General features: G+C 47.3%; 1 protein-coding gene across 1 annotated transcript in view; it reads right to left on the bottom strand.

The window, feature by feature from the left end:
• rxraa (retinoid X receptor, alpha a) overlaps nucleotides 1-21,681 on the bottom strand; it is a gene marked incomplete at both ends in the record, with an annotated part of 125,729 nt that overhangs the window by 47,018 nt on the left and 57,030 nt on the right. Inside the window, one exon of the mRNA XM_079235138.1 lies at nucleotides 13,898-14,011. Coding sequence (XP_079091264.1) covers nucleotides 13,898-14,011 — 114 coding nt within the window. The remainder of the gene's footprint in view (nucleotides 1-13,897; nucleotides 14,012-21,681) is intronic.

Below are 21,681 nucleotides of genomic sequence, written 5' to 3'. Positions count from 1 at the left end.
CCCGCTAATGGGCAGGCCACGAGCAAAGGGGGAGGAGGTGGGGAGGCTGCTTTCCGCAGCTCTGCTACTTGACAGCAAACGGGATCTGAAGTCGTCCTTGTTGTCACAACAAGAGCGTATTATTGAGGGGGAGATTGGTTAGTGGGTAAGTGGCTACCCGGGGTCACCGGGTCAAACGGTTGTCAACCGCAGAATAGTGTGGGAGGCGTCGCGCGATAAAAGAGCACTGCACTGGCTCTGTGCACAAAAGCACGTGGGGAAACTTCAAGGTTCACGGACAAGTGCAAAGCTGCAAAAAAAATTCAAATAGCTGTTTAGACTATAAGACTGCGTTAAATGCTTTCGTCACAAGTTCCACAGAGCCACGTTCTAGAGCAAAATCCTAAAAGGGGGTCATCTTAAAAAAGATTTTAAAAGACAAAACAAAGGCGCTCCGGGAAGTAAAAGAGAAGAAAACAGAACGTGCTGAAGCTTTTTCAACGTCACCAGATTCACAAATCACCACGCCGCTCAGAAGATGCGCGTCCAGTGCTCCACCAGTAGAGGGCCAATTGACACCTTCCCCCTCCATGATGTCAAAGTTCATCTCAGAGACAAGCTTCAGAGACAACCTTTGAACTCCACAGTTGATCAGAGGGAGGCGGGGTCAGGAGATCACCAGAGCAGTGGCTTCATGAGACGGCGGCTGCACAACGCCGCCTCTGTCTCTGTCTGGCCCCTTCAATAAGTGAGCCCCTTTCTGCCAGGGGCGATGAAACTATACGGAACGTGAACATCGGAGAAAACCGGCCCTCTGCCGCGGACGCTGTGTAAACCAGCCGGGCAGGAGGATCAACCTCGCGGGCCGCATTTATTGGCTTAAGTTGGCCGAGGGGGACATCCGCTGGGAACAGGATTCGGGGCTAATCGCACGCAGAAAGAGAGTAAAGGGAGGCAGGGTGGGGAAAACGGAGACGGGGGATAAAAAGGAACGGAGGAAAGTATGTTTTTACGCTTTTTCTTTTCATCCCGGAGTGGAACTGCCAGACATTTGATAAAGAATAAAGAAATAATAAATAAAGATAATACAGCAGTCACACTGTATACCAGTGTTTGATTAAACATAAGCTTGTGTGTCCTCTTGAGTATATTCGCATAAAAAAAAGGTACCTGATGGGTTCATTCGCATTTCAATTTGCAGAATTTCCAGACAGACATTCGAGGCCAACGTAGGCAACGTCTTCACAGAAAGGAGGAAGATCAAACAGTTCAGACCGAAAAGGTGCGCTCAAACAGGGGGCATGAAAGAAGATCAATGAAACGCAAGTTTCCTTCATGCGTGGTTCCACGTTCACGATGACTGCGTGTGCTTCTGATCCCGCCCACACACTCACACACACACACACACACACTTCCCAGCAGCACACAAACAGGAAGGCAGGGCCCTTTGTCTTTCTAGTTTTGTTGCGCTAAGGGACTTGCAACATGGAACACGGACGTAAACATGTAGTTACATCGTCTCATCCTGTGCACAGGTACGGGGGTTTGATCCCACATTACTTAAAAACACATGCGTGTCCATTAAGTCTGACTGGTGGCGGCAGCAGCAGCAGCGAAACGGGAGAACTGAATCGAAACAGCCACCATCGGAAATGACACAAATTGTTGAAAAGGAAAAATTGGAATCCCCAAAAATTAGAGTGTGCTTCAGACTCCACTAAAGAAAAAAAAAAGAAAAATCAAGAGAGATTCAACAACGTGATATAGATACTTTCAAATGTGACGCAAGATGCGCGCAATACAAATTGGCATCCACGCTAATCAATGAGACCAGACATCCACACGCTCCTCCTCCTCCTCCACTGCTGAACAGGGAGGAGACTGCTTGCATCAACCGGACTGTAAGTGCAGTCTGATGTACAGTGTGAGGCGGCGGATAAAACATCTTGAAGGATTTATATAAGGAGGGCCAGCGTGTGCCTCTGGTGGAGAGAAAAACACGAGAGATGTTGTTTACAGTCACTTTCATGTTGACCTTTTCCCTCCTACTCAACACTCATCGCATCTTCACAGAATACTCTGACAAAGATCCTCAATGAAAGGAGAGAGCCTCTTGTCTTAATCGACACTCTTGTCCATGTTGGGATTTGTTTACTTTCTACTCCGTAACATTTCACTTTCAGTGGCCTTGTTTTTCAATGCAATATATATATATATATATATATATATATATATATATATATATATATATATATATATATATATATAAATAAATACGTCCTGCACCTCAATGGAAACAGCACAATTGTGGTAACTCAAAAATGTCAATGCCATAAATCATAAAAACATTTTACCAAATGTTACCAGTGTTGGGGATAAAATGGAGGCTCTACATGCGGTATACATTGAACTTTTTCGTTCAGCAGCCTGCAGCTCAGTGGGAATTCTCATCACGTGACTTGTTGGTCTCAGGTGAATCAATCAGTGGAGTTTACATTACATTTAGCTGACGCTTTTATCCAAAGGAACTTACATTTTTTCTCTATACACCGTAGACACAGCAACGAGGAGCAATTAGGGGTTAAGTGTCTTGCTCAAGGACACATCAACATGGACTAGCAGAGCCGGGGCGCGAACCAACCCTCTGATTGAAAGACAGGCATGCTAACCACTTAGCCACTGTCGCCACAGTTGAATGTCTTTTTACGGGACCTTGTAACTTCAAACGGTTCATTTGGGGCGACATTTAAAATGAGACATGTAGAACAAAGTACGACGCACGCGATTTGTTCAGGGACGGTCGGAAAGATGAGAATCCGTCGATAATGGCGGCTTGCACAGCTGGTGGTGAGGGTGAATGAAGAAAACGTGAAGAAAACCCCGCACGCGTTTTATTTTTTGGGGGGTTCAGAGGGTTAATCAGCAAAATCTGTTTCTCCCTGCATGCTCCTGTATGCAACTTCTTACCAGTACATTTCAATATTTGATATGGCACCATCTGTGTCTTCCAGAGCCTGAAATCCATTGGACGTTCTGTACTTTCCGTGGCGTGTCGAGATGTTTCTGGGGCTGCTTTCGTGTCGCGCAAAAATAACTTTGACGATAGACAAGTTGTGTTGTCGGCCCCCCGCTTGTCACGATGTGTCCGTCCTGGCGATCTGTCAAATCTCGTCTTTGGATGCTTGATGGCCAATGGGAGCATGTTTCAGATTCCGACAGGCATGTTATTGTTCAGAGCGGTGTCTCATGCCGTTCTGATGTTGCCGGCTTTGTTCTGGCGGGGACTAGGGGACCTCTCGACAGCCGTCACAGGAGGTCGTGTCAGTAGAATTCCAACTTCAGACTCCTGAACGCACTTTTATGATATGATATTGCTTTTGTTTCAACTGCTCTTCACTGGTAGACTGTTACGGAGGGGATCAAGCCGGGAGGTGATCGCTGGTGAGCCCTGTCAAACATGTTGTACATCACTCGGCCTTCATTCTGTTTTTAGTTGGCTTTCAGTGCGTTTAAAAAAATAAAAGAAGGTTTGATTTGCCAGTCTTGCACTTGCAGTTTCCTGCTTTGTCTCCGTTTGCAATTGCTGATTAAAAAATGCCACCGATTGTGAACTTAGAATTCAGTTTAGTTGATTCAAGGAGACTTCTCAGCCCGTTGTGTTAAACAGGAAATGCGGCATTCCGAACTAGATGTGTGGGTTTTTGAGAGCAGCGGGCGTTTGGCTCATGAGCGGCACTATCCCGTAGCATTATGGTTGAATTAAAAGTCAGGATTCTCTTGGTATCTGATCCTTTGACCCCCGCCCCTCTCCCCGCCTTTAATCAGATGCAATACTAAAACACTGGAGAGCCCTTTAGAAAGGGAATGTAAGCACCGAATGGATTTGTACATCTCCATAATCATATAATCAGCGTTTCCTTACATTTAGCTTGTTTTATGCTAAAACATGTAATTTTTCTCCTATATAAAATCAACTAAGGATATATATTTACATATAAACCTTCTACCACACAAAGTTGAGGCATAGTACATTGTATTTTTTGAAAACTACACTTAAAATGATGGAATTTGCATTTGCAGCAAGGGACATACACGATATCTCATTTTCAACATAGCAGTCATAAAATTCTGTTGACATGCAATCACTGCTCGTTGTTGGTTACATATTAGGTTCTCAGAGATAAAAGATCATTTTAACAGCCATTAAAGCCGGGCAAAGTCAACTGGACTTTCTTCTTCAGATAGTATCGACGTCTTGAAGCGATAACCGGCGTCGGTAAGATAACGAACAGCTGTGAAGTCGCGTTATGAACAGAGTGTTTTAGCACACTGCTCAGAGAATGTGCCGCTTTTCAGGTTCTGCTCATTATGTAACCGACAGCGCTGCTTTTACAAAGCATTAATTCGTTTTTGCACACCCACGTACTAAATGTGTTGGGGGAGGGGGGATCACACATAATGACGACCCCGGACCAGCAGCGAGAGACAAAACAAGTGTTTAAACCATCACGTAGCGCGAGGCGCCGTCAGAAATAATAGACCGGGTAGTTTTTTCCTGTAAATGCTCTATTAACCCCCGTGAACTTGGGCTGACAGATGGCGGGCAGGAAAACACGGCGACCACTCTCCTTGCATTAGGCACGATGTTGTCAGCGGTCACGGCCTCTATGCGCGGTCATACATGTGCATCCTCGTCTGGATTGGTTCGTGGTGTGCCGGGCAAAATGTCTGAATAATGAAACGGGGGGGGGGCGCATTGGCGGCCGAAAAACAGTGCCCAGCCGTTGCGTAAATCAACAGGGCCGCATGCACGTGCCCTGGCCTGTGTATCACAATACATGGAGCAGATGGCAACGAGGGTGTTTAATAAAACACAAACACACGCTCACACTCTGCTTGGGTTACAGGCAGCTGCTCCGGCCGTGGACATGGACGTTCCATAGACATCTTTACGAGGGGTGGTGGATTACAAAGCAACAAGTCTTCTTTTTGGGTTGTTTTTGTCAGGCACATCTATATACATATAGAATGTTGGGGACACAAGCTGCGTTTCCATTCATGTCTCAAGCATATTTTAAGCAATATAATGAAATGTTTCTATCAACTGGTTTGGAGCGAATTACCTCATTGGCTCATAGCCTCCAGGCTATACTGGGCTTTAACCCAACACTAAGGTAGAAAAAAATAAAATAATAATAATACTAGTATAAGTCTGTTTGGCCATTTAACCCTTGGGCGATAGAAAAAATGGAGAGATGTCTTCAGGAGTATGCTTACATTTTTCCGTTGTGTCAGCGGGTATTGGTCATTTTTCACTCTGTCCGGAGACGAAGACAAGCATTCGTAAGTTATGAAAATATCCCAGAAAAAAACGGCAGCAGGAACAGCTGCTCTGTCGTGCTAGTTAAATGTCTGTCGCGTCAGAATGGATATGGCACAAGCGTTGACATTATCCGTTTCCTGGTTGTTCCCGTATTTGGCTCAATAAATGACTCGATCAGTCGATCAACGCCCGTCAGCACACGCCACCGTTTGGCTTTCAACTACTTGCTCGCATCCCGCTGGCCCTCTGGCCACCTTTAAAAGGTTTGTGAACCAGGAAATCTCATTAGTGGGATTCATGAAAAGGTCTGGTCAACTGAACCACACAGTCAAGAAGCGTTGGATAAACACCAAGCAGAAATATGTCAATGCTGAAGCCCTTCCTCTGTGGATATACGACTCTCTCTCTCTCTCTTTCCCCATCCTCATCACGAAGTCAAACCCCCCACTGCTGCACAAACACGTCTGTCAATTAGCTCAATGTCGGTGACCGCAATGGACTCGTGGACACGATGCCCCTGTGGCGTCTGGTGTGCGCTCACTCACACAGGGTCTACACAGGGTCTACTCCATCACACAGTCCCATTAACTTAAGTCGTCTGCATGGGCAGACAACTAAAAAGGTCATCTTTCCACAACGGTACTCTATCCCCCCCCGACCTACACTCCCTTACCCCCAGTCCGAGGTCTCCCGGCGCCCGGAGCCCCGTGGACGGTGGTGGGCGAGAGCACGGCTGGGTTGAGGGATGATTCCAGTTCATTTCCGTTGGGAATCAGAACTTTGTGCTTTCCAAGTCATTTGTTGAGCGGTCAGGTGATCAGATTTCCAAAACCCCCTTGGTTGGAAGAGAAAACACAGAGCCGATGCAACGCTAACGACCTCGGCAAGAAGCGACCACCAAACTGACGACGATACGAGACGCGGATTCTGTGATGAACTGGCTTTTATTATCTATTTTGGATTTGCTCCCACCGGAAAACAACCGCAACGGTCCATGGCTTGGCGTCCTTCCTCTCAATAGTAGTCCCGTTTGTTTGGTTAAAAATAGGGGGCCGGTGGACTTTAGTGTCGCCACAGCAGTCCGTCCGCTCCCCCAGGGGGCCGCCGGCTTCTCAGGCCAACACAGAGTCCCCGACAAGACATTTCCATTAGCCGCTGAATTACCATCACCTCCCACCCACCGCCGGCCCACCTCTTCCCTTTTTCCTTTCGCAATGCACCTCAAGAGGCGTCTCTCAGAGGAGAAAGCACATGGGAGTTGCAAACACATCTAACCCCCCCTCCCTTCTCTCACATCCCGCCGTGTACCGGCCTGCATTAGCACACTCGGGCGGGCCCGTTGCCGTTCGGCGGACACATGTGACATTGGGAGGTCAGGAGCTTTTGCCCCTCCCCAGTCATCTGCACATCTTCCGTGGACCCCTTCGTCCTCCAACCCCCACACCCTCTCAATGTAACCTGGTCTTCACCTGTCACCCCGGCCAGGTTACGAAGAACAGGCTACGTTTTTTGACCTTCCACTTCATGAGATCGACTTCGGTGACTTTCGGATCAAGCGCTCTGTTGCGTTGCCCCCCCCTCCCCCTCGCACCACCTCAGCTATAATGCCAAGCGTGTCAAATCACTTTAGCATCAAAATACCGTCAGTCCCCCCGGTCCCCTCTGTTCTCTCGTCTGCTAACTCGTCACCCCTCTCTCTCTCTCCCTCCCCCTCTCCCCTGCTTTACTCTCTTCCAGAGGCAGGAGGACGAGCGCACACACAGTCGGATGATCTGTGGCCGCCGTTGCCCTTCACCGAGGACGGAGGCAACTGACCATGGTGAAGAAGAGGAGGAGAAGCTAGAGCTGGCGCTGACAGCATCGTGCTCCCAGTCCACTCTAAAAGGACACCTGAGCTCCCTCACCACCGACTCAGCACACGGGCCAGTGAACAAACAAGAAGTGGACTGAGGTGGACACGCAGAAACTTGGCTGGAACAGCAGTGGTTTAGAGGGAGATAATGTCAAGGGGGAGGAAGAAAGTATTTTTGACCACGGAAAACAAAACCCCGTGACCCACGGTCCAGAAACCGCAAAAAGCTTCATTTTCAAGTTGCAAAAGGCCAAGAAAAATGTTCTCCTCACTCTTGCACTGTTGTTTCTCGTTGCTGCCAAAGCAGCGTCGGATGTCGCAAGCGAAGCATAACAACCAGGAAAGGCACGGCTCCGAGAGAAAATAAGACACGATAAATAAATCACAGGGATTGGCCTCTTCCTTTGGTCTGGTCTTGTCCAAATATCTGGCCCTGCTGCTGTTAGCTGATCCAGATGTTCTCCGCAACCACATTTTTGTTTGGGGGGGGTTCTCCATCATTTTGGCAAATCTCAGAAATGTGTCTTGCTTTGCACTCTTGTTCTCCATCATGGTCATCTATCGCAGCACACTTTTTAAGGAGTGTAAATACTTTTTATTCCTCCTGTTTTGTTTCTCGTGATTGATCCTCAGCCTGCAGTGTCATTTTTCAGCATGAGAAGAAGACATTTCCCACTGGGGGGGTGTGTGGGGGAAGAGATATTTTTGTGCAAATGTGACACAAATGGTATTCTTTGACATCCTAATCATCCAGTGTTCCTCTGCGGGTCGACGAGGCACGGCTGAAGGAACATCGAGCCGACGGGAAAGCCGGAGCGAAAATCAGCTGGCCCGTAATAGAGAGAAAGAGAACCAGGACTGAGGAATCTGGGTTAAGACGCACATATTCATCTATATTCATGCCCATCCGTTAATTTGGCCGTGTGTTTTTCTGCGGCGTGCCTGACGCGCTTCACTGTGATTAACATACTGTTCTGTGTAAGGCAACATGGGGCCCGGAGAATGAGAACTTGCTTATTCATGTTTAATTGATGTTAATAAAAAATGCAGTGTTTCTTTTCTTTTCTCCCCCTCCACCCCCCGTCTTATTCCAGATGCGAAGCCTCACACACACTGTACTGTAAACCTCACTCAAGGGGTCAGGATCAACTCCGGGGAGAGCCGGAATCTGTGGCAAGGAGACATTTCGCTTCATCTGCGCCTCTGAAAGAATACATTACCCACGCGCTAAATATAACCGAGGATGCGACGGGAAATGAAAGAGTGTGAAACAGAAAGAGACTGTTTTCTGCTTGAAACAACACAAACACCTCCCTGATTTTAAGCGGCGAAAGGAACAATGGATGCATTTGTATTCCGCTCACAAGTTCATTAAACATTAAATTATGCTGCTCTCCTGATGATTGACATTTAAATGTTGTTTCCTTTGCGCTACCATGATCCGAGTGGGAAAAAAAAACCAAGATAAACTCTCCACCCTGAACTGAAGCACCCTCAATGACCCCGGTGAAGATGATGGAGACATGCGCGATGGCAGAGACGCGACCACTTCCTGTCTCTCCCTCGGCGTCCCTGGCTGCCTGCTCACCTCACTCTCCAGCCCAGTTTGAGCTGTAACAATGAGATAGCATTTCACTCTGATGGTGCTGCTGGAGGTATGGGGGGGATTATAGGCTCAGAGAGTTATCAAAGGCTTAGTCGCTCTGATTTCTGGTGACCCACCGTGGACGGCTGCCATCGCTCTGTGCCAGCGTGGAGACCTCCATCTCTGCTGCTGCTGCGGTGGCAGCTGGCCACCAGGGGCACTTTGTTGGGGGAGATCCCATTGGCAGACATGATGGACAGGTATTATGGGTATTCAGTGAGGCCCTAGTAGATAAAAAGGACTGGTGTTTTCTCAGATAGTAGTCGCGCAAAAAAAATGATGGAATTGTGAAGATATGGGGAAACTCGGCCAATCTTTTAAGTCAATCAAGGTTTTTAAAGCTACACTAATCAATATTTTCATCACAGCAACGGATCAGTGGAGGAGAGAGTCTACAGTTCCCTTGAGCTCTACGGGGCCTTTCAGCCTCTTTCGGTTTGTTGTTTTGGTTTTGCAGTGCTTTAACTTCTCCAGAATTGCCAGCAAAGCTCCGCTAAGCCCGCTGTACGCTTCCTTCCCAGCTAAAAAGATACAGTCGAAGTCAGAAGAGACCAGCTGGTGAACACAGGGGATCATTTAGCAGCTACAAGAGCGTTGATCTTTCTTCTCAGGAGCTGGCGGAGACCAAAAACAGAGCTAAAAGCAGAGTAAATATTATACTTTTATTTGCCAGGTGAAACGAAACACGACTCCAAGTGAACGGCAATGTTGTTCCGGGTCTGCTGGACGTCTAACATGGCAACTGTTTGCCAACATATCAACTTTACAATGTATTAATATGTTCAGATGCTTTGTTCATAGCCCTTCGCTCGGCCGACAAAACAATAATAATTATTATTAATAAGGCTTAATAACTTGAATAGCTCACTGGTTCAGCAACAACTTTGTAAATTGTATATATTTCTTTAAAATATAAACTAAAACATTGTTGTGACATTTAAGTTGACATCGAATTGAATGTTTGCCTCATTTCTTGAAATTTAAGAGTAAATTAATAACTACCACCTGAATTCAAGTGACAACAGCGGAGACGTTTTGCCAAAAAGATGGGTTTTCTATTAAACTCACATTATAGGGAGCGATATTATTCAGGCCGGACGTCAGCATGGTGTTTATGTATGAGGGACCACAAAAGGCGTTAAATTCTCCTCATCATTCATGAGATTACTTATTTGTGTTTCCCCCGTCCCATTTAGGTTGTACAACCAATGTGTGAAGCCTTCTTCAAATGTCAGGGACCGTAAATTCATTTCAAAGAGCAGCAGGAAGAGCTTCTATTTCTTGGTCAACCACAGCCAAACACATCCCACAGCATCGGATGAGTTAGCAGCCAATTAACTGAACCGTTTGGCAGCTCTTATCCCGGTTATGACAAACCCCAGTCCTCTGGCCTCCAGTAACACCCCTTCCACCCCCGTCATTAAAATAAAATGCAGAGATTAGCTGGTTGTTGCTTTAAAAGATGAGTCAGATAAAAGTTGGAGTTTGTGTATGAAAAATAACCTGTGGTGTGTGTCCTGACTGAATGGGGGCCAGAGCTCAAAGTCGTCCTCCGGCCCCTCGTGGCTCCTGACCCCCAACAGGAAGCAGCCGGCGAGAGCGCCGACTCCGGCCGGCCAATTAGAGCGCGGAGCAGGCCGAGGCTAACGAGCTTCCCTCTCCGTCGTGACCCTCCTCACCTCTGCAGGACCCCACGATGGGAAATATGAGGAGCCGGGAGCCACTTTAACCCCCCACCCTCTCTTCCAACATCTCTCTTTAACCTCCTTCGTCTCCGCATCCCAACCTCTAGTCCCCAAACCCTGCTGTGTGACCACAAGGTCTACAAAACACATGCTGCCTCTCTCCACAGTTCCAGCACATGGCTTTTTTTACTGCTGCGCTGATGCTAAAAAGCGCCACACAGAGAGCAAAAAAACAAAACAATGAGCACACACACACACACACTTCTCTGGAGTTTACTCTGGCCCGGTCCGAGGCGGAGGAGTCCTCTGAGTGAGTAAATGTGTTCCAAATTAATTGCCGGGATTTTGCGAGGCGGTGAGATAATTCTGAGGCCTGTAATGAAGTGGGACCGGCGCAAGCACAGAGGCGGCTTTTGGGTACAATTGCTATTTATGAGAAGAGTGATGAATCCAAAGCGAACAGGACACCTGGTTGGGTTCAACTCAGCAGGTGGTGGGCGTTTCCGGCGTTTCCATATCTAAACCTAATGAAAGAAAAAAAAGGAGGAGGAGCCAGTAATAATCAAATACGTCCAACACCCCTCCCCCCCCCCCACACTTTTTTTTCTCCCCAAGGCAGAATTGGTCCCGTCATTTGGGCCCTCCAAACACGGACCATATGTGGGTTCAGTCCCGGCAATCACACTGCATTATGGAGCAGGCGGCTGAGTTCATCAGGAAAAAATTAGCCCGCCGCTCTGCAGGCCCTCGCTCCCATTGGCCAGTCACGCGGCCCCGCTCCGTTTGAGGGCACCCCAGACATTCCTGCGGCTAATCTTTTCCATTCCTCTGCTCAGCTCGCCGAGGACAGACCAAATCACAGCACAAGGCCCGCATTGTGAGGAACCGTTTTTTTTTCTTTCTTCCAAAAAAGCCCTGTTTTCAATGCTGTCTCTCTTTTTCATGCTTTCCCTCGCCCTCCCTCTCCCTCTCACCTCATACAGCGCAATTCCCAAAAAAGAAAAAAAAGATCCCATCATGACTCCTTACTACACAAAATTATTGCTTTTTTTTCTTTTTTTAAATGATGGATAGAGAGAGAGGAAAAAAGCGAGGTCCCCAGAACACTGTGTTTCTCACAGTCGCGCTTCAGTGAGAATCTTTTTTTTTTAAAGCCCAAACAATGTAAAACCGCCAGAACCGGAGCCGGGCCACATCAGTCATTCGGCACATCGCTGCCGAACACGCTTTCCCCCGAGGGGCGAGGCTCTCGAGCCGCGTTCCCAGAAACCTCCCGCCCGGTCCCCCGCTGCGCGCCTCCAGCGGCACCTTGTCATTGTGGCCGGGCCAATCCGGCGGCTGGTAACGCCCGGGACTGGAGGGCAATCGCGCAAATCTGGGTGGTGGGGGGTGAGAGAGACACACTGGTGGATTTACAGTAATGCGTTCCATAATTAGACGCCGGGGTTATTACAGGGTCGGTAAACTTCAGACTCCAGAGCGGCCGTCCGACCTCTGCTGCGATGACCTCACGGTTACTTCCCTTTCTCTGGAAGCACACTCTGCTCTTGGCAGAGTGAGTGTATTAATCTCTCACAAGAAAAGACAACAAAATCCTTTTCTTTTTCCGACACTTTCGCTCCTCCTCCTCCTCCGTTTGCCTCTGGATCCGAGGTAGACAAAATATAATCTGATGTGACTTGTAACCCAGTGTGTTGCGGCTCTCAAAATAGCCACAACACAAAGGAGGAGAACTTTTTTTTTGGCATACTCACGGCAAGACTGCACTTCCAAATCCAGATGCTCCTAATTGTTCAGGAAACGCGTCCACCCCTTTACTGCGGGCTGTGACAGTAAAAAATGCTGCAATCAATCAAGATGGTTCAGTAAAAATACACAAAAGACTCAAAATGGGGGGGGCGGTGGAAAAGGCGGTGCGGCTCACCGGTCGTGCCGAAACACGTCCGTGAAACAACGAAGCACGTCCGTGAGAGAGAGAGAGAGAGAGAGAAAGAGAGAGAGAGAGGGTAGTGGGTTCTCAAGACGATAAAGATAAATCCTTTAGGATCCAAAGAGAAAAATAAGAGGATTTTTTTTTTTTGGGAGGAAGAGGAGGAGGAGGAGGGGGATAAGAATACAAGACAGAGCCATTTATTTATACATGTTGGACAAACCTATGTTGTTGCCGTCTCTCTGGAGACGTCCTGTCCTGAACTTTCCTGTTCCAGTTACGGAACGGTCCGTGCAACAGCGACTGCATCCTCTCTCAGCAGTATGCTGCTCTGCCACTTTCTCATTTAAAGGGTCTTGAGGACGCTCTCGTATCCGAGTGTTGCGGGCAAAACATTTGTTTGCAGTAATGGATTTTGAGTCATGATCCATTTTTCTTTTCTTTTTGACTATTGGCAGATATGATGGAATGATTTCAATGCCAGGAAAGATCTAAAGGACGTTTCGATAGAGACAGAGAGAAAGAAGCAAACCTGTTTTTTTCCTTCTTTATTTTATTTTTCATATTTATAAGATTCAAATGGGGACAAATTTTTGTTATGTTCGCTGTTATCTAGAAATAATGAAAAGAGAACCTTGGATTTATTTGCAGTCCTTAAGAGGAACAGCACGTCTTTGCTGAACAAATACATAAAAAAGACATACATCATTTTCAGGCCTTTTTATGAACATATGAAGTGTTTTCCCTCGTTTGTCCTGGTTCGGGAAAAAAGATTTCATGACCACCGGAAGACTGGCTCAACGGAACATTGAACAATATTTGCTTGCACCTTTTTTTAATAAACATCCATTGAACCGCTTCAAGGAGCGAAGTCCACGCATGCGGCAAAGAACACTTCGATTGCGGTCTAAATTAAATCAAGCAAAAAGGGAGAAAAGGAGCGATTCATCTCGAGTGCTCCTCCCAAAGACGGAAACAAAGAGGAAAAAGTCTCAGCTAATTCAAAAGCACTCAGAACCAACAGAAAACACTGGAACAAGCTTGAAGGTACTTCTACTTCTTCCAGGTACTGAGAGGTTCGGCTTTCCGAGGACAGACGCATGACGAAGAGAAGAAGAAGTTAATGAATTGCATCGGCAACAACCACATGTCCTGCACGGTCCTGTGCCCTATTCAGTTCAGCTCAGCTTGTCCACTGATGTCCGACCCCGCTTGCCTAAGAGGAGGGCGATCTCTGAGCAACACTCTTTACTTGCAAAGACACCATTAAGCAGGAAAACCAGATTGAACGCTGCCTCCGAAAAGGCCCCCCAGCCACACCTCGGACTGCAGGCGATGGTGTGTGTATGTGTGTGTGTAAATAAAACTGGATGCTATTTTGAGTGATGAGTTGCACGGTTGTTTGTTTTTCTCCTACATTTTTCCCCGAGAGTCGGCCAGCACCCGGGCAGCAGCGTGGCGGTTTCCACGCGGTGAGTGTTACCTGAGGACAGGCGGCGCTGGTGGAGGGCACACATGCCGCTGAAGCAGGAACACACCTCGCCCGAGCGACCTCGCTGCATGGGGTGAGCCAACGAGCACTGGGGCTTCAGGAACCCTGCAATGAAAAAGGACATGAAGGGAAGATGAGAAGACAGAAAAGGGGACGACTCCAGCTGATAAAAAAGGCAAATGACGGAGAAAAAAGGCTCACGGGGTGAAGAGCAAGTTCTTTTTTTGGTTTTTATCCCCCGCCCCTGTCAGACCAGGGTTAACCTCTCACATTCACAGTTATGTAGCCAGCTGACCCCCCCCCCCCCACACACACACACACGCACACACACACCAGCCAGCTCTCGTCTGCTCTGTGGCTGCACCCGGGGCAATGGCTCCAGAGAGCGCCGCCCCCCACCCTCCCCCCAGCAGAACGCCGGGTACGGTCGGCCTCGGAGGAAAAGGGGGCCGAGGTTAGCGGCTCCGCGAGGGGGAAATGCCAGATCAGGCTGAGCGTGCCTCGGGGAGAGGGGCGGCGGCTGAAGGAGCCCGTCTTACTGTCTGTCTCTGGGGTCACGGGGGTCATTTTCAATAGGGAAGTCATTATACGGCACAATGAAGCGACTGAGTGGGCTGCACCCCCCCTACTCTCCCCCTCCCCTCCAGACCAGCATTCACCCGTCACTGACATTCTCCGGCAAAGAGAACGAGCAATAAATAAACCTACAGTAGAACTATTTTGCTGGAATATCTCTTAAATAATGGCGTTCAACATATAAGAATAATATAACCCGCCCCACGTCAGTCAGATGAGGATTCGCTCCGTCCTCTGGGCGGATCATGCGGATCTCATCGGCACCGGCACATCCCCGATGGGCAAAAAAAAAAAAAAAAACGTTATTCGTTCCTCATGAGGACCTTTTAGATTTCCAGCAAACGTCAAGAGCAGCAGACGGAGTATCTTCTCCCCCCACCACACCACCACCACCCCTCCTGTCACCGCCTTCTGAGCCCAATAAAGCGCCTTTATTTCCACCATGAAAAACATGTCACTCCGGATGAGCTCAGAGAGTGACATTTAAAGAAACAGGCGGAGGGATATTGAATTAGTTCCCCATGATAAGCTGTCTGGGATGCCGATGCGTTCTGGGAAACATGCGTCTCCTCGCACGCTTCACCTCCCCTCCGTTTGCCGAGCACATCGCCGATAACAAACGCCACGGCTGTTATCAGACGTTGAAAAAGAGAACTGCTCCGACTGAAAAGCAGCGACCGGGGACTCTTCAAACGGTTTCGTTGGCATTGTGAAGAGTAAAAGCACGTTGGAAAAGGGCGTGGGTGATGCATAATAGCTGGTTTGAGTCGTGCGTGCGTTTGTGACAAGTCTACAATTGTACAATCTTAATGGATTCCTTCACAAATGACACATAAATCATATGCAATTGTAATTTAGGAAAGAAAGAAGAAAGAAAGACAGATTAAAGGGGATGTCCTGCCTCTTTCTTCCAAGCTTTCCATACAAAGAGTGCGAACAACAGCGCTTTGAAATCGACCAACCGTTCCATCTTTCTTTTCCTTCAGTATGATCTGTACACTGGACTATTTACCGGTGCTTTGTTATCCTCTGAGCGCTGAGATGATTCACATCAAAAGTACTCCTCCTACTTGAGTATCTTAATGCAGAAGGAGATTGTTTTTCTTCCAGTACTCATGAATGAAGTGCAATTTGCACTTTTGATTTCTTCTTGGAAGAATCTTTGAAGACTTGAAAAAATGAAAAAAGGTCCCGCTCAATCTATTACAATCTCCCCCACCTCCCCGTCTTTACCAAATTAATAAATTCTCCAGGAACACGGCACATTCCTGGTTGCACAAAGGGGGGTTGAAGGCCAAACAATGACACATGGTATGGATCTCGGAGCGGTGTCGCTGAGCATTAAGGCATTAACATGTGAGCCCAGGGTCCCAGTCAAGCTGGACTTTTCCATAAATCTGGAGTAAACTAAGCAGACAGCAGCACCCCACCATCAAGAAAGTCCAGCGCTGAAAGCCATCCAATGTTACACGTATGGTGAGATTCCACTGAAAGTAAAAGAAACTTCCATCCTTTTATTCAACTTAAATGTAAATAAATAAAACAAGCCGTTTGACCAAATATTTGGATTTCAGAGCCGCGTCTGCCTCTTTGTGAGCGGCGTGACTCACTTTCAGCATCGCCCTTCGAGCCTTGAAGTGAATGATGAAAGGGCGGCAGCGGGCTCGGACGTGTCTGCGCAGGTTTTTTTTCTTTCTTTCTCATTTTATTTTCCCGGGATCTGCAGTCACGAGCGGTGAGACCGCCGCGCGTCTCTTCATTAAACCTCGCTCATCGCCGCGCGTCAGCGCTGCGCATCGGCGCCGGTGAGCTTGAGCGGGACCTTGATTGCGGGAATGTTTGATCTTGCTCTTCGCTTCAGAGCGGCGAGGATCTTGTTGGCTTTAATAACTGTATGATCCAATCTTCGAGGGACGAGCTCAAACGCCACACACACACACACACACACACACACGCTCTGAGGCCAATCAGCAGAGGAGGGGGGATCAGAGCAATGTAAACACGCTGGGGGCTTCCTCATTAAAGATAGGCCGCTAATGAAATCGCATCCAGCATTTACAACCTTGTGCTAATGAAGGCCATCCTTTGAGATGTTCCTCTAATGAAAGAAGGGCTTTTTTCCCCGATACAAGGCTAATAAAAGAATGGCTTAATGACAAGGTTCTAATGAAACAAAGGTGTGTAAATGTGCCGCTATAACAAACTCCACTGATAAGAGCAACAACTGAAGGGCTCTCTTCTCGCAGAGGCATCAGGGAAAGTGCTGGTTGGACTTTACAAGATCCCACAAACTCCAGCCTTTTGAATGCAACACATTCAAGCATTTTATATGAGCTTAAAAGGGATCGCAGCTCCCTTTAAGCGCAGCGATTGTTCGTGCCCCGCGTTGCCCCGGGTGATCCAAGCCCCAAGGTCAAAGTTCATTGGGCCCTTAATGCATCTCCAAGGTGCAATAAAAAAAAAAAAGCCTTTCCCACATGGGACTCCGAGGGCTAAGACGGAGCAGCAAGAGAGCCATCAATCGCCACGGTCACCGCCGTGAATGCCATTCACCTTCAGCGGTGTACTGCGGCATGCCTCAGAGCGCCACATGAGGAAGAGGAAACCCCGTTAAAAGACAGTTCTGCACTCCCTCCCCTCCTCCCGTCCGTCCGACCTCTACAACGACCTTGTGGACTCCAGCGTCTGCCCGCATGTCCTTGAGGTCCACAACATTGGATGTTCTGTTTTGCGAGACAGAAGACTTGACAATGAAAGAAACACTGATTAACCAATAATTTATCAAACTTTTATTATTTTCCTACTTGTGGTATTTAGCCATCTTTTCTTTTTTGTTGTTGCTGTTAGAATTAACTTTCATGAACTGAAAACACACGGTGAAAGGAGACGAAAACGCTGACAACACCCAGACCAGACAACGCTGTGGAAGCAAACTGTCAATCACAAGGTAGCCCCGCCCTCAGGCATCCCCTGCTTTATGGTCTGTTTGACTCCAAATGGACCATAATTAACTAAATAAACATAATGCTGTATTGAAGAAGACTTGAAACTAGAGATGGAGACCATACACTTATATTTACAATGTTTACTGAGGGAATAAATCAAGAGAGAAGTCATTTTCTCATAGACTTCTATACAATCTGAGGAGTCGCCCCCTGCTGGCCAGTAGAAAGAATGCAAGTTTCAGGGTCTTCAGCGTTGGCTTTTCTTTTAAAGACCTGGAGGTTGCCTCCTTGGTTTCTGGACTATTGATCAGACCAGACAAGCAATGTGATGGCCGCACCATGAGCATCTGGGAACATTTTCGAGACTTAATGATGAATTGCAAAATTCACTGCGATACCAATCAATAATGAAAAGCAGTTGCAGCTTTTCAAAAGCGTGCCGAACACATTCTGCGTTTTCGCGTCTCGTGACGTTTTCCTATAAATGAAAAGACACCAGGCAGGAGACTTAATGATCGTTGGATGTTTGCTTGTCCCTAAAGAGAGCTAATCTGCTACACCGGCGTCTCATTACAACAACAATTACCACTCTGACAGAGCCTGCGTCTGACAGAGCCCCCACCGCCCCTCCCACCCCGCTCCTTTACTTCAGTGAGCTCCCGGTAAAGAGCCGAGAGAGACACTTCAGGACCACGTCGGCTGATAATCAAACACTCCTCATCCCTCTCTGATCGCGATCATCAGCGCGGGATGCTGCTGAGCGTATCTGCTCCATCAGCAAACTGTCTTCCTCCCTCTCTCCCTCTACATGAGATCCATTTTGAAGGAGAGGAAGAACAAAAAAGGAAGACAATTTTAAACGGGCCTTTAAGCTCCTATTTATCTCAACCAGAAATAAAGCCTGAGCCGATGCATCGCTAGAACAAAGCAGAACACTTTCAGATTACTGGAGGCAATACCGAGATGCTGATCGTACCGTTATATTTCTGGGAGGAAAAAATAGACTTCCTTTACACACACGTGTACATCTTTTTGTTATCGTTTACATGTTTTCTCTGCCTATATGGGTTGATCGCCTTCTTTCAGTTTCCAAAACTAAGACCTTGAGGGTCCCTTAGCAGCCAAACCAGAGGTTGAAAACCTTTTTGCAGTATTTTGTTTATTTGAAATATTGCGTCAAAGTCAAACCAAACAGGATGCTCCTCGTATCTATGTACAAGTAGTTTGTACGCAGAGGAACCAACTGTGGCTTCTTTAGAGCCCTCCTTATCTCGGCCTTGGATGAATTAGGGCAGCATCAGCCACCTGAGGGCTTCCTTTAAGCCGTAGTGGAAGATTAGACAGACTCTGCAGACACAGATACCCATGGAGACCTTGGCTGGAAGACATAATGCTCCAGATTCTCAGCCACAACAAACCAGACCACGGCGAGGAGGTCTACGTTACGAGTATCCCTCGCTTTATTTGAAAAAAAGAGAAGAAAAAAAAGTCTGCAACTTGCATTTGTTCCTCCCCCCCCTCCGAGCTGCGAGTAAAAAAAAACGACCTGCTGTTTGAGGTCTGCGCTGGCAATAAAAAAAGTTTAACTGGACAGCTTTATTGAATGACTTATTAAGCCACTGAGTTTTTTTTTTTGCGAGACTTAAACCGAGGCGCTTTTGAAATGAACAAGAGCACCTTTCTGTAACGGCTCTTTCACACACACAAAAAACCACAAAAAAACTACATGCCTTCCTACTTTGTCTAAAAACTGAGTCTGCACTTTCACACAGTCTCCGGATGATGTAAGGTGCGTGTTGCCTCGGTGTGGCATTTGTTGCTGACAAAGATGACCTTTGTAAAAAACGTTAATGTTGAGCGGCACATGTCTATCTGCAAAACCTGACGGAGTTTTTAACATTTTAAACCTTTATGAAAATCCAAAACAGCACATAAAAAGGAGCGTGGGCTTTTAATAACTTTTTGTTTACTGAATGGAGACAAGAAACAGGGACGAAATGCATTGAAACATTGTCCCGAACGCCATCCGCTCAGCTCTATTCTGTGCATATTCACACACCGCTTTGCGTGGCAACGAAACCTTGACATGACATGTTCCTCTCAGTTTAAAGAGATATGTCATAATGGAACAGCGCTGCTGGGGTTATGACTACCCTCCCGGAGCCAGATGTGATTCTGTCGCTGTGCAGAGAACACACGCTCTGGAGGAGACTAGTTGAAAGTGTGGTTGTGGCTTGTGGCAAAATAAATCTGCCGCTGACAAAGCTCCACCCACAGGCTCAATTTATGTTCCCAACAACCAAACCCGCCTCCTTTTTCGAGCCACTAGATTGGTCGGCGTAATTATTTAAAAAAAAAAATCTTGGTTTGATATATTTCTCACATGCACTGTCTGTGCCAAACAATCGAACCCGATTGCTTCCAGACAAACAGAAATTTATGGGAAAAACTCATTGAAGAGTGTTCAAGCTCATGTTCACCTTTCCTACAGTGCCCTGCCTCCTCTCCCAACATCACGTAAAAACATCACTTTTACGGTTAACTTTAGACGACACCAAAGCGGCAACTCATTTATAACCGCCGTTTGTCTCACTTTCTGTGACGTGATGAAGGCGAAGGCAGGCCGCTGGTGAGTGGCCACAGACAGTGGTGTGTGTGTGGTAAACGAGGTTAGAGCGGAAGAAAAGAAGCAGGCCGGCTTGTGGACGTCAGAGTCTTTCTCCGGGGGCAAAAGGATGGGGGGAGGTTAAGGGAGCCTCACAGCCAGAGCAGCTCCTTGGGCAAACGGCTCTAATCAAATTTGTGCGATTGGACTCAGAGAGAGCAGCGGGAGTAAAAGAGGCTCCTTTCACCCGGGGAACGGACACAAGGAAGCATTTAAAAACCTATCCCTCTGCTGATCTGTACAGTAGCCGTTCACATGACGGGCGATCTGCCCGCGCCAACAGCGCCTTGGCACAGCGCACACTGGCCCTTTCTCAGCTGTGAAATATCACCCTCCGAGAGAGAGAGAGAAACTTTGTTTCATGTGCGTCTCCTAATGGATCGCGGCTGGAAATTCATCCAATGTTTTTGAGGGCTCCACCCTGGATTGTGTCGCTTTAATCTGGTGTCAAAACCGCCATTTTTAGCCTTTGATTGATGGTTGCAATCGGCCTCGGTTCTGGCCGTAGTCCGTGGCCTCGATTTCCCCTTCAGCGTGGCTGACGTTTCAGAGTGATCAAAGAGAAGCACCTCCAGCAACTGATGTCAAAACGAGGCTCGGCTTCAGAGCGTGGGGAGATGAATATTATATGCAGAGTGGCTCCCAGGCAGAAAGTGAGGTGTGGTACAGCGAGGCGAGGAAGGAAACCTTTGGCCCCGCCCCCATCTCCGCTCACCGGCCGAGTCCTGGTGGAAGGCCTCAAAAGCACGGTTTCCTGTTAGCCCGCTGAAAACGGACTCCACAGGCTCGAGACCGAGGATGCAAATGTGTACAAACAGCGGCGGAACTAGCAAATGTTCAGCGTCAATTATGAAAAAAAAATATTATTTTCTATACATTTTTAGAAACATTAAAATGGAAATGCAGCTGAATTCCTTCAAGCTGCTTAAAACACAAATAAAACGTATCGTGGGGAAACAGTGTGTTTGAGCCTGTTGCGTGAAACATTAACACAGAGTGGTACATAATTCAGAAACCTGAATTGAAAACATCTGGAGCCACAGCTGCTGCGCATGGCTATGCACTAAAAAAACAGAATGACAATAAAAAAACACTCAAATTCATAATGCCGTCGAATAAGAATTACACAAGACAGACCGGTCGGAGGGCGGTTTTAAAAAAAGGGATTAAGTGCACACTTTGGATAAAATGCCTCTTTAAACTGGAGCCATTAAATATGAATGGGGGCTTTTTTTTAAAACCAGAAATGTGGATTCCAGCCTGTTGACTGTAAAGCTCCATTAGGGTGGAGATTCCTGAATGGAAAAAATATATATATGTATTTAAATAATCCTGTCCGGGATTTTGAGTGCCCACCTCCGACTCCGTGTTCGACTTTGAGCCGGGCTGGACCGGGGAGAACTCGGACAGGAAACAGATGCACACACTGCAAAGTCCAGTTTTGGAAGCAAGAGTTCGTGGCATGGCTTCAGACTGCTGCACCTTGACTATTAAAAATAAAAAATACTTCCACCTGGCACCTAAGCTTTAAGCAAGAGCACATTTTGTTCCTTGGTTTAAAAATAATTATAATAATAAAATATAGATGT

The sequence above is a fragment of the Taurulus bubalis genome (assembly GCF_910589615.1).
Source record: "Taurulus bubalis genome assembly, chromosome: 19".
Lineage (NCBI taxonomy): Eukaryota > Metazoa > Chordata > Actinopteri > Perciformes > Cottidae > Taurulus > Taurulus bubalis.
This window is presented reverse-complemented; position numbering and strand designations above follow the sequence as displayed.